Genomic DNA, 16,923 nt, shown 5'->3' with positions numbered 1-16,923 from the left:
ATCATAAGCCATGGTCCTGTGGTCCACGACAAGGACACTCACAAGAATCCAGCAGCTAGCCTCAGATTAGATAGGAAAGCAGGAGTCACTCAGTAAGTCTTAGTCCAACTACAAAGCTAATGGACAAAAGAACCGAGTTGCTTTAAGATTTATTTTTATTTTTGTGTGTGTGCGTGTATCTCCACATACGAATATATTCATGCATGCAGGTGCCCAAGGTAGCCAGAAGAGGGTAACAGATCTCCTAGAGCTGGAGATAAAGGCACAGCTTTGAGCCAAGTAAAAATAAAGAGATAAAGGCCAGTATAGGTGCCAGGACCTGAACTCGGGACTCTTCGAGAATAGCAAGTGCTCTTAACCTTGGAGCCATCTCTACCGTCCAAGAGTCAATCTTCTTCCACAGTCTCTGATTTCCCTGAGATAGACCAGGGGCGAAACCTGTGGCAATATTTTAAACATGTGAAGTCTTACTTCTGCTTCTGTCAAGCCAACGACACTTTTAGCTACCTGCCCCAGAGTCCCCCTTGCCAGCAGGGCAGAACTCACCTCGATGTACAATGACAAGAAAATAAGGTTCATTTACTTGCTAACTCTATCCCAGCCCTTCATAACAGCCAGAATTGCTGGACCAGACACGCTGTGAGCCCCAGAGGAGAGGATGGCAGTGGTAATCTGCTCTGTCTGTTGTGGACCTGGGAAGAGAAGGGGCATCAAGCAGGCAGCCTCTCTTCCCACCAGATCCACACCCCACAAGTCAGGAAAGCAGGCCTATTAAACTACAAAACCCCTCTCTTTCCTGGTGAAGCACAAAGACTGAATATTCATGATGCGAGCCTTGCAACTTTTCGACAGCTGAGACCAGACACGGGAAAGAAGGAGACAACAGTAACATTCTCGAGAATATTCTCGAAGAGCAGAAGTAGGTTTGACAACAACAACAAAAAAACCCAGAGTTGCTGAGAATGGGTGAGGATTTCAGAGCCACCGCACTGCCTGGATAGTCACCTGTCTGACCTTTTCTTGATACGCTTTGACAATAAACCTGCCTTGGGATTGTTTTCTGCCCTGGCATTAATGGGAACATCTGCTTTTCCTCTGTAAACATCATAAACCATCATTTGGTCTCCACTGATGCATCGCTTCAGTGCAGCCCTGAAGGATAGTGCTGATTTCCCCAGAAACACTCCAGAACTCACTTTAGGGGGTCCTTCCTCCCCCACCCCCATTCTCCACCTACACCCAAACGAAGCTCCAGCAGGTATCATGAAACAGATATAAGAATTGCCTTGTGATCTCAACTCAGACTGGGTTATCCAGGCACGAGACACTCATCATTCAGGGTGTGGTGGCACATACCTTTAGTCCCAGCACTCGGAGGCAGAGAGGCTGGATCTCTAAGAATCCGAGGCCAGCCTGGACCGCACGGTGAGTTCCAGGCCTGTCAAGGCTACAGAGTGTGACCTTGTCTAAAAACAAAACAAAAGGAAACACTCGTAGCAGGAGGTTGAGCCTGAGATGGATACTAGAACAAAAATACCAGGGTAACAGAAACTGTATCTTTGGGAATACTCAAGGAATGTTCTAGAAGGCGATCTAAGACAGCCACAGGAAGTAGCTACCTGGTGGGCGTGGATCTCTATGTGTGGATTTTCTCTGTAACAGAAGCAGTAATAGGTCTGGAGTCACTGCATCAGGAAAGCAGCTGAAGAGACCTGGCGATGCTCACTGTGATGCCACTCTCTCTACCAGCTTGACTTATATTCCTCACGGCAGTGAGACCGTCAAGTGTTTGTCTGACCATCTTAGCATCACACTCTCTAGATTCCTCCATGCTTTCATAATTGACAATATTTACTTCCTTTTGAAGACTGAATAGTATTTCATAATGCATGGATAAATAGATGATAGACAGGCAGGCAGGCAGACACACAGACAGACAGCTCTCCTATTTTTTTCACCTAATAACTACACTCCATGTCTTGGCTATTGTGAATAATGGAACATGCTGGGTCATATGGAAGTCCGTATTTAGATGCATTAATTTTCACCACATCAACCAGTGTTCAAGGCTTGCTTTTTTTTTAACATCCTTGTCAGTACTTGCTATCTTTTGTGAGATTTAGAATAGCCCTCTCCACAGGTGTGAGGTTTTAGCTCTGGTGGATTTAATTTGCATGTCCCTAAGGGCTGTTCGAATATCTGATGGCCATTTGCCATGGTTGTTACAAGAGGCTGGGGAGGTCTGAGGACGTAGGGAGCGGGCATGGAAAGAGAAGACTTTAGTCAGCATTTTAATTAGGCATGATGGGTAAATTCTGACGGTGAGATGCACAGCTTGGTGAGTGTTAAATACTAATGCACACTTCACACTTGCTGAGTCTTAAAGGCTCCTGCCACAAAGACAGGGGTATGTGAGGTGACAGATATATTAACGTATTGGATCCTTCCTACTACATACCAAAACATCGCATGGCATCATGGGATAACTTGGTGATTAAATCAAGTATAGTCATAAACGAGCTTTGGATGAGAACCACACACCCAGACTCACACTCAATAGGAGCTCAGATTTCAGAGTCTCGACTAGACTTCCATCAATAATAAAAATGCTAGCTAATTTTATCTACTTAACGTTCTCTGCAATGCTCTTTCCATCCACTGTCTCCAGGGTGATGGGCACACAGACTGGGGCATGCCGTTGAGTGTAGCTGGTCTCACAGCCTCCTCCTGATACCCCAGCTTGCTTTGCTTGGGAGGAGGAGAAGGCCGAGGCCATGGCTTTCACATCAGCAGAGTAGGAAAACAGAGAGTGGTAGAGGGAGCAGAAATATAGAAATAGCAAGGGCCAGTGGGCGTTTTGTGGCCACACCTTCTCCCTCCCTTTCTGTCTGAGTCCCTGTCCTCCTAGAAGTAAGGAGCCTTCTCCTCAGCTCCAGGCCTACAATGGCTACGTCTGATGCAGTGTTCTGTATAGTCTGATTTGGCCTATTAAAATGTGCTCGGTTTAGTTGTTGTTTGTTTAATATTGTTTATTAATTGTTGAATTTCATACATGATGATCCACCTCCAGCCCTCTCGCCCCAACTCAACTTTGCGTCTATTATTTTTTTTTTAAGGAACCAACTAATCCATTGTGTCCTGCTCATATACTCTTGTGTGTTTTGCTATTCACTGGAACATGGTCAGCCTACAAGGGGACACACCCTTAAAGAAAACTGATTCTCCCTCCCCAAGAAGCCACTGACCAGCAATATCAGCCCGAGCTAGCGCTTGAGAGCCCCTCCCTCATCCACGTCAGAACGTTGACTGGATTGATCTGGTAACCTCATGAACCGCTGTGAGTTCATGAGTGCAGGAACCCCTAGAAGACACTGCCACATTCCAGTCCACCCCAGTCTCTGGCTCTTACAATGTCTTCCCCCTCTTCCTTGATGGTCCTTGACCCCTGGGGGAGTGGGTAATATAGAAGTTCCAAAGGGGCTGAGTTTCCCACAGACACTTAATTGGTATCCACTGTACAAGCAATGTGTGTGACGGAGGCTGAGAGAGGCACTAATCTACTGGTGGGGATATGAGCTTAGAAGTTTGATGCTGTCTCCACTTAGCTAAATAATAGTGGTCTGTTCACCCCTCCCAGCTCCCCAACCATTGTGTCTTAGCCAAAACTACAATACTGGCGTGTTTCATCTTGTGAAGTGGGCCTTAAGTCGATAAAAAAGTGGTTTGCTACACCCATAAAATCCATGTCAAATGTGCTCATTTTGATTTGACTTGTCTTGGCACCATGAATGGGTTTGGCTGGGTGACATCATAGGGATGGTCAGATCAAGGAGCCAGACTGCTACTGGGAGAGTCGAATGCTAATTCCTCTCAGCTGTGGCCCAGCTGCCTTAATCATTACCCTCGTCTCAGTCTCACAGCTGAGTCATGCTTCTCACTGTGCATGCCACCTAGCATATATAGTAAGTATTGGAGCCAGGATGACGTGACCCCAAAGTCGTTTCGTACCTACTATGTGCCAGCTATCAGATAAAGCTCTGTAAATCCAGAGATGAAAATAACCCAACTCCTACCGGCGATGGGAAATAGATAGTAGGGACCTCAGAAAAATACCATCAGACCTGCCTCATGTCCCGTTTGGAATCTCCGTCAAGCCTGGATGCCTGTTGGCCCCTCCCAAGCCAACCATGCTGCAGTCCGACCTAAACGAACCTGGTACCCACTTCCCAAAGGGTAATCTCAGTTGGGGACTCCATATGTGATTCCCTACTGAGTGGTAGGAACGGGTTCTTCAGCAGTGGCCTGGTATTTTGAATCTCCTTCCAGGAGAATGGCCTTGAAGGACTCGCTGGACTTCAATAACAGTCCACCCAGACAACATCTGCCTATATTATGGTGAACTTTCAGGAAGACACTCTGAGTTGCCCTACCTCCCTTCAAGCCATTGTCCCAGAACACTGGTGTAACAGCCGGTTAATCTGCTCTACTCTCCCCAGCACTGTAGCTCCTTGCTACCTTTCCCAGTGCTCTGGATTCTCAAATGAAAGACACACATGTAGCCTTATATTTAATATGCCTTAATCATCGCAGTGGCTGGGCCACTCCCAAACTTCCATGTTGCTAACTCTCCCCTTCAATACTCCTGAATTATTACTTACTAAAATTTATATTCCAGCTCTACTACCCCGGACCTAATGTGGGAAGGGGTCCTAGAGCTGCTCTTCCCTGGATCTTACATGATTGGAACTCTGTCTTCTGCAGCTCTCAAGCCAGCATTCCATGGCTCTCCCAGCAATGGCGATTCTCTCCCTCCCCTAGGATAGGGGATAACCTAAAAGTCCCGCCTCTGTCTCCCTGCCCAGCCATTGGCTGCCAGCCACTTTATTTACCAATCAAAGTCAACTGGTAGCAGAGATTCTCAGCATGTTCCCTGTGGTCGTGTGGGTTCCCTGTAATCTTAGGAACCGAATTAACACAAGTAGCATTAGAACCAGGGAACCAAATTAACACAAGTATCATTAGAACCAATCTACAGCAGACAGGCCCTGCCATCTTGTGGTACTTTCTTCTACAAAGTGCTCAATACTTTCCTGAGTGGTTGTTAGGTTAGGGTTAGCTTAGTTTCAGCTCTGGATACTAGAAAGGCCCTGGCTGAACGTTAGTCTTGGAGGCAGGAGGTTAGAGGCCTCCAGTCCTTTATTTTATTGAATTTTTTTTTCATTTAGAGGCCTCCGGTTCTTAGCAATAAGTGTCACATGGCAACAGATGGGCTTTGGGAATGGACATAGAGGGTCTTGCAACCATACCATACATTCAAATAACACTAAAGTTCTTAGATTTTTGCTATTGTTTTCAATTGACAAGCAATAACTGTACATATTCATGGGGTACAAAATGATGCTTTCTTGATTATATATACATTGTGGACGATCATGTGAAATTAATTAGCATATCTTTCCCTGAAAATACTTATTTTTTTCCTTGTGGTACAAAGATTTTAAGTCCTCTTTTTTAAAGCTATTTTTAAAATGTGTGATACATCGTTATTAATCGTAATTATTGTCCCTCTTTCCCGCATGAAATTTTGTGGGCACCAATGAACACTCCCCCTTTCTTCATCCACTGACATATTGTGACTACCATTCTACTCTCTGCTGCCCCTGGGAACTTGACTATTTCTACAAACAGCTGTGCCCATCACTTACTTACCAAAGTCTTTTTCTCACAGCTCCCTCACATAAAGTGGCACACCGGCGAGGCACTCCCTTGACTGAGGTTAACCTTTCAGAGCCTTGCAGCTTCCTCACCGGCAATCTAGGAGAATGGCACACCAAGGAGCTCTAGGAATCTTAGAGAGTGCTTGAAGAAGATGACACGGTGCCCACTCATGGCTCAGGCTCAGTGATATGACTGATGTTCTAAGAAAGAAGGCAGTCTCCTGTTGGAGAAATGAGACAGGAGAGAAGTTGTCTCCTCTCTTTCACTCCCAAGAAGAGAATCTGCCACATGGAGGTGCTAAAGTCAGGTGTGTGTGTGTGTGTGTGTGTGTGTGTGTGTGTGTGTAAGGTGTGTAAGTGTGTGTATGAGTGAGTGTGTATATGTGTGTATGTGTGTGTGCATATGTGTGTGTGGTGTGTGTGTAAGGTGTGTAAGTGTGTGTGAGTATGTGTGTTTGAGTGTGAGAGTGTGTATGTGTGTGCCTATGTGCGTATGTGTATGTGGTGTGTATAAGGTGTATAAGTGTGTGAGTGTGTGTGTATGAGTGTGAGAGTGTGTATGTATGTGAGTGTATGTGTGTGTGAGTGTGTATGTGGTGTGAATGTGTATGTGTGTATATGTGTGGTGTAAGTGCGTGTAAGCTGTGTAAGTGTGTGTGAGTATGTGTGTATGAGTGTGAGAGTGTGTATTTGTGTGTGCCTATGTGTGTATGTGTGTGTGGTGTGTGTAAGGTGTATAAGTATGTGTATGTGAGTGTGTATGTGGTGTGAATGTGTATATGTGTGTGTATGTATGTGTATAAGTGTGTGTAAGCTGTGTAAGTGTATGTTAGTATGTGTGTATGAGTGTGAGAATGTGAATGTGTGTGTGTATGTGTTTATGTGTGAGTATGTGTGTGGTGTGAGTGTGTGTATGTGTGTGCATTGATACCTTTTTTCGAATAGATGTAGAGGCCAGAGGTTAACATTCTGTGTCTTCCTCAATTACTTCTCTACCTTAATTTTGGAGACAGGGTGTCTCACAAAACCCAGAGTTCATCGATTCACTTAGCCTAGTTGGCCAATGAACTCCTGGGATCTACCTGTTTCCCTCTCCCAACTTCCACCCAAGCCCCCACATTTCCAGTCCTGGGGTCAGACATACTCAGTCACATCTACCTCTTATTTGGGTGCTGGGGATCTGAACTCATGGCCTCATGCTTGCCCAACAGACATTTTACTGACTTCATACCTCTGAAGCTCCCAGTCCTCAGGATCTTCTTTTTAATCTTCCTAGGGAACAAGCACAGTCATAGTTCTTAGAATACAATAAGTGGTCAAAACACCACAAGGCAGGAACAAATAGCAAGCAGGTGCGGGAATAAGATACATCCCTGGCCTTCCCAAAGCTAACCAGATACTGGGACTCTGCTAATAAGTCTCTGACTGTATTTCATTCCCAACGCCTTTACTGCAACTTCAGAAAACAAAAGACAAATACATTTGTTTCCTGGAAGTCTGATAAAGACCTTTCACTTAGCCACTTCGTGAAATGTATTTGAAGAACTTCAAAGACAAAACAAAAAAAAGAGAACAAGAAATTCAATGATGAACTCTAACAAGCACATTATCTTGAAAACAGCCCAATGAAAAATTCCAGTGACTTCATTGAGAAAAAAACTGAATGGGGGGTGGGGTGGACGAGGCGGGCTTTAGAGGAGTTTTGGACCCAGGTAATTCCATTTCCTTCAAGACAGGAGGAGAAGCACATTACCTAGAAAATGTCCAAAAGGTCAGTGTTAATGAGCAGGCTAGGAGGTTAGAAGCTTGCAGGCCCAGCCGCTTTGATGTTTCCTAAGGGGCTTTTACATAATTGATTTTTCCTAAATAGATACATGGTATAGCAATGTTTTCTGTGCTTTTAATTTGACAAAGACTGTGACTTTGTGGATCTCAGCCACTCCTGACCTTTCCCAGCAAGATTCTACTTTGTACATCCTGTGATCTGTGGGTCAGGGTCCCCAACCAGAGTCCATGCCAACCCAGATGCAGGCCTATCAGCAGGCCCCAGTAGCCCAAGTGTAGTGTCCCAGAAAGGATCCTAAATATGGTCATCAGGTTTTGACAAGTGCAAACAGCTGCTCTTAGCCATCAAGCCCAAGTTTGATCTTAAATCTTCCCGAGTAGCCATGTATCCCAGGGTAAGTCATTTCACCTCGCTGACCCTTAGACACCCTCATGTCAAAATGAGAAATTTGGAGGACTCTTGGTATCTGGCACTTTTTTTTTTTTAGAATTCTTCTGCCTCTGCCTCTGAGATGTATCTTTTCCACTGCCCTATGGGAGAGCCTGAGGCAAGCACCAGGCTTGCCAGTCTGCTGGGATCTGAGCAGGATGGGAGAGGCATGTGGGTGTGAGTGCAGCTTTGAGAGCCAGTGAGGCAGAAAGCATGGGCCTTTGGGATAAGGGAGAGATTCATCCTGTCTTTCCAACAACCCAGCCTCCCAGGGCCTTACCCTCCGTCTGAAAAATGGGATTAGACTGTCATCATAGGACAGAGGAAGGACAGTAGGTACAGGGTCATTGTCGCCTAAGGCACTCCATGGACGGGGAGTGGAGCAAAGCTAGTCTCCTGTTTGAGAGCTGCTGAACAAATTACTGGAGAGTTGGTGAGACTGTCCCCACTCTCCCCAACCCCATGTTTCATTGATTTAGAACTTCCCAACTGCAGACCCCAGCTGGGGTTGGGCCACAGATCCTACATCTGACTTAGTTGTTGAGACGCACATGACAATTCCACCCTGTTCTGTATATGTGAAAACACCCCACTCCTCCCCAGGACTCTTTAGCCTCCAGAAATCCCATCAGCTCTCCTGGGCTTCCAGCTACAAGCTTAGCACTGTTAAGAAGGAAGTCAATGTCATGGGATGGTTTTCAGTTCCTCTGACCACTTTAAGACGAACTTCGTATGGTGAGGAGGACACAGGGCAGGAGCAAGACTCCCGTTCTTCAGTTCATCCCAGTTCTTGCGACCACAATACTGATTCTCTCTATAGCACATCTCTCTTCTGCTGAAAGGAAGACCTCAGATCCTCTTCTGCTGAGACCTCTAGTGACGGTTACAGCATAACCAATCTCTCAAGCGCAGCCACTGCCTTTGTCCCCCTTAGGTTCTCCAATTATTCAAGGCCGCAGACATAACAAGCTCTGACCCCGTCCTGTCTGTCTGGAAAGCCCACAGTTCCCTCCTTTTAATTGTGTTGCTAGAAAGATCCAGACTCCATCTCTACAACAGTAAAGAGGGATGTGGCTCTAAGATTCCTCCCTCTCGAGATGGTTGGGGCCACCTAAGGAAAAGAGAGAGAGATAGTACCTATCGAAGTGCCAATCGGGGGTAGCACTGAGCAGACTCAGGAACTGCCAGCTTCCTTCCCTCCAACCTCATAGAGCCACTTAAAAAGTTGAAAAGGTTTTTAGACACTGTAACTTAAGGGCAATGCATCCGGAAGATGCCAACAATTTATCATGGTGGACATGGTTGGCAGACTCAGTTCATCTAAAGATTCCAGTTTGAAGCATGCACATTTCCTAGCTTAAACCTTACAAGCCAATCCAGCCTCCAAGCTACTTCAACAATCAGCAAACCCATCCCGGCCAGCCACCGATGGGGCTGTCAGCTCTTACCACTAAGGCACAGAAATGCCAGGAAGAATGGCAGTCTGGAGAAGCAGAGAGCTTGGCCTGACAGTCTAGACTTAAATAAATTGTATTTTCTGCCCGGGGGCGATAAGGTGTAAATCTGAGGCGTGTGTTACACTTACCCATCATTATGTCCTGAAATGACGACAGAAAGCTGCATCTTGTCCCGAGTTTGTAGAAAACCTGTGCTCTGTGTAAATAGCTCAGCCGCCTTTGATGCTGAACCGAGTGGAAAATAATCCTCAGAAAAACTAGCCAGGAGGGGCTGACTCCACAGCCCAGCAGGCAGCTGAGGCATCAGCTGGGAGGCACTGTGCTCTCTCAGAGACCCCCGGGCTGCGCCCACAAAGGTAAGCATCTCCCTCATCATCTTAGCTCCTGAGAGGATTACTTGATGTGGCGCCTTCACAGAGACAAAGACACTTGATGCGTTAAGGAGAAAGCTGGGCGGGACAGGGGAGGGCAGAGGATCGGACAAGACCTCCTTAGCATAAGCACTGGATAGAACCAAGTGAAGCCAGCCAGCTCCCAAGTGCACCTGCTTGGGATAGGCAAGACGAGACGAGGAGCTCATTCACTCACTCACTCATTCACTCACTCATTCATTCATTCACTCACTCACTCATTCATTCATTCACTCACTCATTCATTCACTCACTCACTCATTCATTCATTCACTCACTCACTCATTCATTCACTCACTCACTCACTCATTCATTCACTCACTCACTCATTCATTCACTCACTCATTCATTCATTCACTCACTCACTTATTCATCCATTCATTTATTCAACAAACACATACTTCCTGTACTCTGGAAACTTACAGTCTGGGGGAATAACATAGCCAACAAAGAAATAACGATCTAGTTATAACCTGTGGCAGAGAAGCACAGGGGCTGTGAGAGAAGAAGGCTGAGCTCAGGTAAATCTGGGAGCCAGAGACTGAGGTGGGTAAACAAGGCCTGTTAAGCTGAAGTCTGATACATGTGAGGTATGTGGGGAGGATAGTCCAGGCGGAGCAAACAGCCTGTGGAAAAGCCCCGTGGGAGAAGAGCCTGCCGATCTCCAGGAACTGAATTGGCCAGGAAGCGTGAAGCATAGGGGGACGAAGGGAGAAGGAGAACCCGCAGGACACCAAGGAGTGTCTGGGACTTGACCTTTGACTCAGGAAGCTTTAGACTCTGTCCTACTGTATCTGCGGTGTATGACACTGCTTTTTGGGTGACACAGACAAATGTCTACTCGCCCCAGACAGGGAACCAATAAAAACGAACCAAAGCATGGATGTCACCACGGTCTGAGTCGGTGAACCAATAAGTTTTATTGGGTTACTTTGAGGAACGTGGATATGAGGTTACTTACAGGAGCAGAAATGACTCAGTGACGACTCCACTACCACAGGCCCACTGAGGAATAAATGACAGTCCACAGAAGGTGGGAGCTGGGGGTGCACCGCCCAGCCTGCAGACGGCACAACTCCTTCAATGGAGTGTGTCTTTTGTAGGCAGCTCTGCCGAGCCCTGCTTCTTCCAGGCTGCTTCCTGGTCTCTCAGTCCTCTGGACTTGCCTGAGAGTGTCTCTCAGCAATCCTCACAGCCTATACACGCTGTGGAGAGAGGGGCCTGGCCAGTTTCACAGACTACCTGAAGCTATTTCAGGTTGTTTACTTGCAGTGTTAATGAGTTTCCCTGCAGGATGGAGGGTTTCGTCTCCCCTTAGAACATCCAGTTGTTTCCCCTCCCTATAAACATCTTAATGAGCTTCTCTCCAAGATGGAAGGTTTTTAGCTTGGAGGGAACCACAGCACAGTGGCCTGCCTTGAGGAAGAAGTTAGCCTCCATCAGTTGGCTGTCAAGAGTTGACGATGGTCAACCTGGCTCCCAACCCTGACCCACTCTGCCAGGTCAGCTCACACAGGCACACTGGAGAATGTGCCCCAGCACCCTTCCCCCAGGAGGAAGGGCAGGAAAAATCAGCCTGAGATGAAGGCACTGTTATGAAGGAGAGCCCAGCTTAGCAGGGTCCTGGCAAGATTCAAAGTGTAAATCCCCATGCTCCCTACTGTACAGGACTTCCCACCCTATAAGAGAAAGACTGCAGCTCACTGGCTTCAGCTCCTACTGAGTCTGCACAGGACGGATAACCAGCAGCTAACAGAAGTTCATGTGGGAGGGACCAGAGAAAGCCCCAACATCCTGTCTCCTCTTCTCAGTGGGGAAAGGACAGACATCTCAATCAGGTGTCCATGTTCCCCTTGGACATAGCCTCCGTGCATAGCCTACGGCAGCTGGCAACCTCCCTGGTCTTTGTGTATCTGAAAAGGGAGGCAGTGAATTCGAGAATCTCTGAGACCACACTCCAGCCTTCTCTGTTGCTTGGGGCCGGAGAGTTCACTTTGTCAGAGTCATTTGGCACAGCACATCTGTGGTAGGGCTAGGATCAGGGCTGACTTCAGAAGTAGACAGTATATTCTATCCCCAGCCCAGTATTCTAAAGGTCAAGGGCTAAACAGTGGAGGAAGAAAGAAGTTAACTGGGGGAACCGGCATGTGTAACAATCAGACACTAACGCTGGAATTTACTTTTCACAACAAATCTCTTGGTGTGGATAGACCAAGTGTAATTACGGGCAGTTTTCAAGGCTGGCTGTTTATAGAGTGCCTGTGCAGATGAAAGGAAAGAAAGGAATGGAGCGCTCTGTTGAAACGCCCCGGATGTCACTCCTGACATACTCAAGCCCCTTGCAATGGATGTGCTAACTATGTGCTCATTACAGTGGCCCCGTGGGCATCTCTCGAGGGGACAGGTTCATTAGCTGAGTTCAATCACAATGTGCAACAGCAGGCGAAACATTCAGTTCTTAGAGAAACTGTTTGCTTGGGACTTTGTCTCTAGCTATTTCCTCCCACCATGAAGCTGGGAGACCGACTTGGTCATCCTGAAATGGTACGGCTAGCCAGTGATTTGGTACAGCTAGCCAGTGATTTGGTACAGCTAGCCAGTGATTTGGTACAGCTAGCCAGTGATTTGGTACAGCTAGCCAGTGATTTGGTACAGCTAGCCAGTGATTTGGTACAGCTAGCCAGTGATTTGGTACAGCTAGCCAGTGATTTGGAGTCGTTTCATGTGATGGAGAAGACGTAGGCCCTATAATTTTGCAACTACTCTATTTCTTGCACATAGTAGGGACACAACCACATGAATAATGACAGATTGATAAAAAACCAAGCAACATAGAAGAGAGAGGAAGGTGCTTGCTCTGAGAAGTGACCCGATGACCCAGACCCTTGTGTTCCTTCTAGAACAACACACCCAGGGAGAGCACGTGTGCTAGACAGACGTGGATTTGAATTCCAGCTCCTCTTATTACTAGTTGTGAGACGTTAGTTGGGCCTTGGTTTCCACCTCCCTACAAGGGAGCAGCAACACCCATCCATGGCCACGCTGTGAAGGCCAGATGTGGTACAGTGGTAACCCTCTGTATTCTTTCCATTCGATCCTCAAGAGGTGCACCAAGAGGCAGTCCCTGGTGCTGCACTTGCTCTCAGTCTGTTCCTGACCAAAGGACAGGAAGCCAGAGGGAGGTGGCCTGCACCCAGATCTCAGTGGCTGCAGGAATCCCATCCAGTCGTCCTGGCTCTCTTCCAGTCAATCTTGCCAGATGTATTTGGCTTCAGCTCGAGGGTGCAAAGTGGTTATATAACTATGTTAAAAAAAATAGAGCTAGCATTTACATAAAGTTCATAGTTTTTCGGAGGATTTTTTTTTTTTTGCATGGATAATCTTATCTGATCCTCTCAGTAACCTTGAGAGGCCGCAGAGGCCTGGACTAGAGTTTCCACCTTATGGATGGAGGAATCATGGCTTGAAGGGTTTACTGGGTTCGTTCAGTATCAAAATACTGAGAGACGGCGTGAAAACTTGGACAGAGGTCTCTCATCCCTTGCCCTGGACTTTTCCCACATGACATCTTTATGGTCACGCTTTCATCGGGCAAAAATAGAGCAAGGCTGTGTGGCCAGAAGGGAGCTCAGATTCAGGAGTGAAAGGCATCAAGTTCAGGAAGCAGTTCCACTCAATGACATAGGATGAGAGCTGTGGGGAAGACAAGGAGAGGCAAGAAAGCCTGGAGGTCTTCCTGGAGGAGGAGAAACATCGGCCCCATCTTCAAGACAGTGAGCGCCTGTCCAGGTAGAGAATGATGAGCAGGAGTGCAGGTGGCAAAAGGGGCGAGTGGGAAGCCAGAAGTGGGCGGAGCAGCAGGCTATGCTCCCATGCTACAGATTATCTGGTCTGACTCCACCAGCAGTTTCTCATCCATCCACTCATTTAGTATATATTTATGATATCTATGTGCCCGGTGCTGTGTGAGCCACCTCAGGAAGATGTGTGAATCCTGAAACCATGGACTTGACCATCTCATGATGCCTATGGGCTCTGGCGGGAAGCAAGAGGTCAGAAAGCAGAAGGTACATGAAGAGCGCATTGTAGAAGGCCGGGTTAAGAGGACATAGATTTTAACCTGAAGGAGGTGACAAGCCTTGATAGATTTTCAGCACAGGATCAACACAACCAAGTTTAAATTTCAGAAAAACAAGCTTACAGGGTGGCTAGAGAGAATTATCTGGGCCTCCTCAAGCCAGATAGGAAACCAGAGCATTGGCGGCAAGCAAGGGCTGAGTCCTAAAGTCCAGCAGGATAGAAAAAGAATGGCTAAATTCAAGGCAGATATGGAGAGAGTATGGATGGGCCTTGCAGGCTGGTTATGCGTTGGGTGAGGAAGAGAAAGACTAGACACGGGTTGGGGATTTAGCTCAGTGGTAGAGCGCTTGCCTAGGAAGCGCAAGGCCCTAGGTTCGGTCCCCAGCTCCGAAAAAAAGAACCAAAAAAAAAAAAAAAAAAAAAAAGACTAGACACTGAGTCGGAGGGTCCGGCTTGAGCCCCTTGACAAGTTCATGCTGTTCTCCATGGTGGGAATTCTGGGAACTGTTGGATGAGGCAGTGTGTGGTTTTTCCTGGGGGAGAGTCAGGTAGAGAACTGATAACAAAGGAAAGTTCCACCCAAGAGAGCAGCCTGTGCCTTGTACGTTTCATTAACTCCTGACTCTTAATGGACCTCCCTCCAGCCTTCAGAAGAAAATGTTTCTGGTGTAGAGGAAAGAAATACATACATAGAAAATTAGAGTCAGCCTCGGGGGCAGACTGAGTGGGGGTCAGCTGGGCGACATCTGGAAACCCTTTATCAGAAGTGGTTTCAGTGAGTCTACAGCCCAGGGAGGAGCCTGAAGCTTGGGAAGTGCCCCGGAGCATCAAGGGGTTTAAGATGAAGTTTAATGTTTGGCAGCAGGTCAGGTCGTACTTTCAAGGGGAGTGGCCAGGGGGAGGAAGAGATCAGATGCCATCCCAGTGGGATGCCGGTCTTTCTTCTTGTATACCAAAATCCTACTAGCAAACGTCCAGCCATCAGACAAGATAAAGCATCATTGGAGACATCTTTAGTGTGTGTGTTCAGGGACGGTGGGGGGAGGGGCAAGGGGCTGGGGAATTAATGTCAGCGGTCTGTAGGGACTCTGGCTTGCTGGGGGCACTCTAGGGTCTTGCTCATCTTTCTAGGTCAATGTGGAGTCACCGTGTGCTTTTCTCTTTCTCTCTTCTCTCCTCCAGGTGTTTACAAAATACGGGAAGTGTTACATGTTTAACTCAGGCGAGGATGGCAAGCCGCTGCTCACCACGGTCAAGGGGGGGACGGGCAACGGGCTGGAGATCATGCTGGACATTCAGCAAGATGAGTACCTGCCCATCTGGGGAGAGACAGGTGAGCCGGGCCCAGACACTCTGGCACCGGGCGGTGTCAGAGAGGCGGGTTTCCCTCAGAAAGGCGGTGGGAAGCGGGCAGGCTGCTCTCCAACAGAACGGATACATTCTGGCAGATGGTGAGGATGTCCCTAGCTAGCATGGTTCTGCCTCTGGTTCCCTTAGGTTCCTCCAGGTTGGAGCAAGGATGTGAGTACTGGGGAGGGAGAGGTGGTGTGCAGGGAGGTTCAAAGGACCAGATGTGGTGGGGTGAGTGAGCGGCTTGATTTGGGGAGAAAGGGGTGTGAACTAGCACGTTCCTCTCACAGCCATCCCAAATACCAGGTCCAAGGAAGAAGTCCAGGAAAAGAATACCAGTATATGCCTGGGGGGCAAGTGGAGGAGGCCATGGGGTGTTAGAAAATCAATAGGAATGGGCCTGGGGACATGGCACCACGCCCATGTCAGGCTCTGGGGTCCTGTGTGTGCCTGTTTTGAGCATTCATTCTTTTTATTCTGTAGTATATATATCACTAGCAATCAAAGAGCGTTACAGGGGGAAAGACTAAGTCATTGATCACAACCCAGGAAAACGAAGAAATGCAACAGGGCAGAAGAAGGGGCCCAGAAAAGGCCTTGGTGTGCACAGGGTGTTTGAGTGGGGTCATCTGGGTAAGACTAATGCCATCACAAAGGGTCCATAAGAGGAGCATAGGACGGTCAGTCAGAGGAAGACGCAGCGTGATGTGACCATAAGTCAAGGAACGCAGGAAGCCTCTAGAACTGTACGAGAACAAGAACATCAAGATGCGTCCCAGAATGGTAGCCAGAGATAAATGGGATCCACATCACAGTGATAACACACACCTGGCCTCAGTGCCTCTCCTCAGTGCCTCTCCTCACGGAGGGAGGTTCCATAATCACGCTCTTGTATTCCCCACTCTGAGACTTCTGGACCTGGGCCCCCAAAATCCAAACTGCTCTCAGCGCTGACTTTTATGATCCTACTCGTAAGGCCCATTGAACTCCATTTAAAACGTTCAACTTTTTTCCTAATCCAAAGTCCTAAAGTCTACATCTCACATACAACCAGCCTGGTTCAGCCTATCACAGCAACACCCTGCTCCCTGGTACTAACCTCTGTCTTAGTCATTGTTCTACTGCTGTGAAGAGACGCCATGACCATGACAACTCTTATAAAGGAAAACATCTCATTGGGACTGGCTTACAGTTTCAGAGGTTCAGTCCATTATCATCATAGCAGGAAACATGGCAGCATCCAGGGAGACATGGTACTGGAGAAGGAGCTGAGAGTCCTTTATCCAAATCTGCAGGAAACAGGAAGAGACAGCCACTTCCCCGCCCCCATAACATACTTCCTCCAGCAAACCCACACTTCCTAACCCTTAATTAGTGCCATTCCCTGAAGAGTAAACATTAACATAGACGAGCCCATGGGGAGCATTCTTATTCAAACCATCACTAAGAGGGCTGCTGAGGGAGTGAGATGAGCCTTCAGGGACCAGTACAGAAGAGTGGAAAGTGGATCCAGCAGAAGGGAGAACCTGCTTCAGGCTGGAACTGAGGAAAGGAGAGAGGCCAGAAAGCCCTGACTATGTCTTGCTGCCCCACCCTATGATTGCTCCCATTGAGGAACAGCCTGAGACCCATCCTCTTCATGGCTCTGCCTTCCAGCTGCCAAGGCAGGAGGTTTTCCACCCTGAAGATGACCA

The 16,923-nt window shown here is 47.6% G+C and overlaps 1 protein-coding gene across 4 annotated transcripts in view; it reads left to right on the top strand.

Annotated features, from left to right (window-relative positions):
• The window catches only part of Asic2 (acid sensing ion channel subunit 2), a 1,063,476-nt gene that overhangs the window by 955,225 nt on the left and 91,328 nt on the right, over positions 1–16,923 (top strand). For all 4 annotated transcript variants that reach the window (XR_015630264.1, XR_015630263.1, NM_001034014.1 and 1 more), the window contains 1 exon segment: positions 15,062–15,212. Coding sequence is in view for 2 of the 4 variants with exons in the window: in NM_001034014.1 (NP_001029186.1) it covers positions 15,062–15,212 (151 nt within the window). In the remaining 2 variants the exon portion in view is untranslated.

Source organism: Rattus norvegicus, chromosome 10 (assembly GCF_021556685.1).
Source record: "Rattus norvegicus strain SHRSP/BbbUtx chromosome 10, alternate assembly SHRSP_T2T, whole genome shotgun sequence".
NCBI classification, from domain to species: domain Eukaryota; kingdom Metazoa; phylum Chordata; class Mammalia; order Rodentia; family Muridae; genus Rattus; species Rattus norvegicus.
This window is presented reverse-complemented; position numbering and strand designations above follow the sequence as displayed.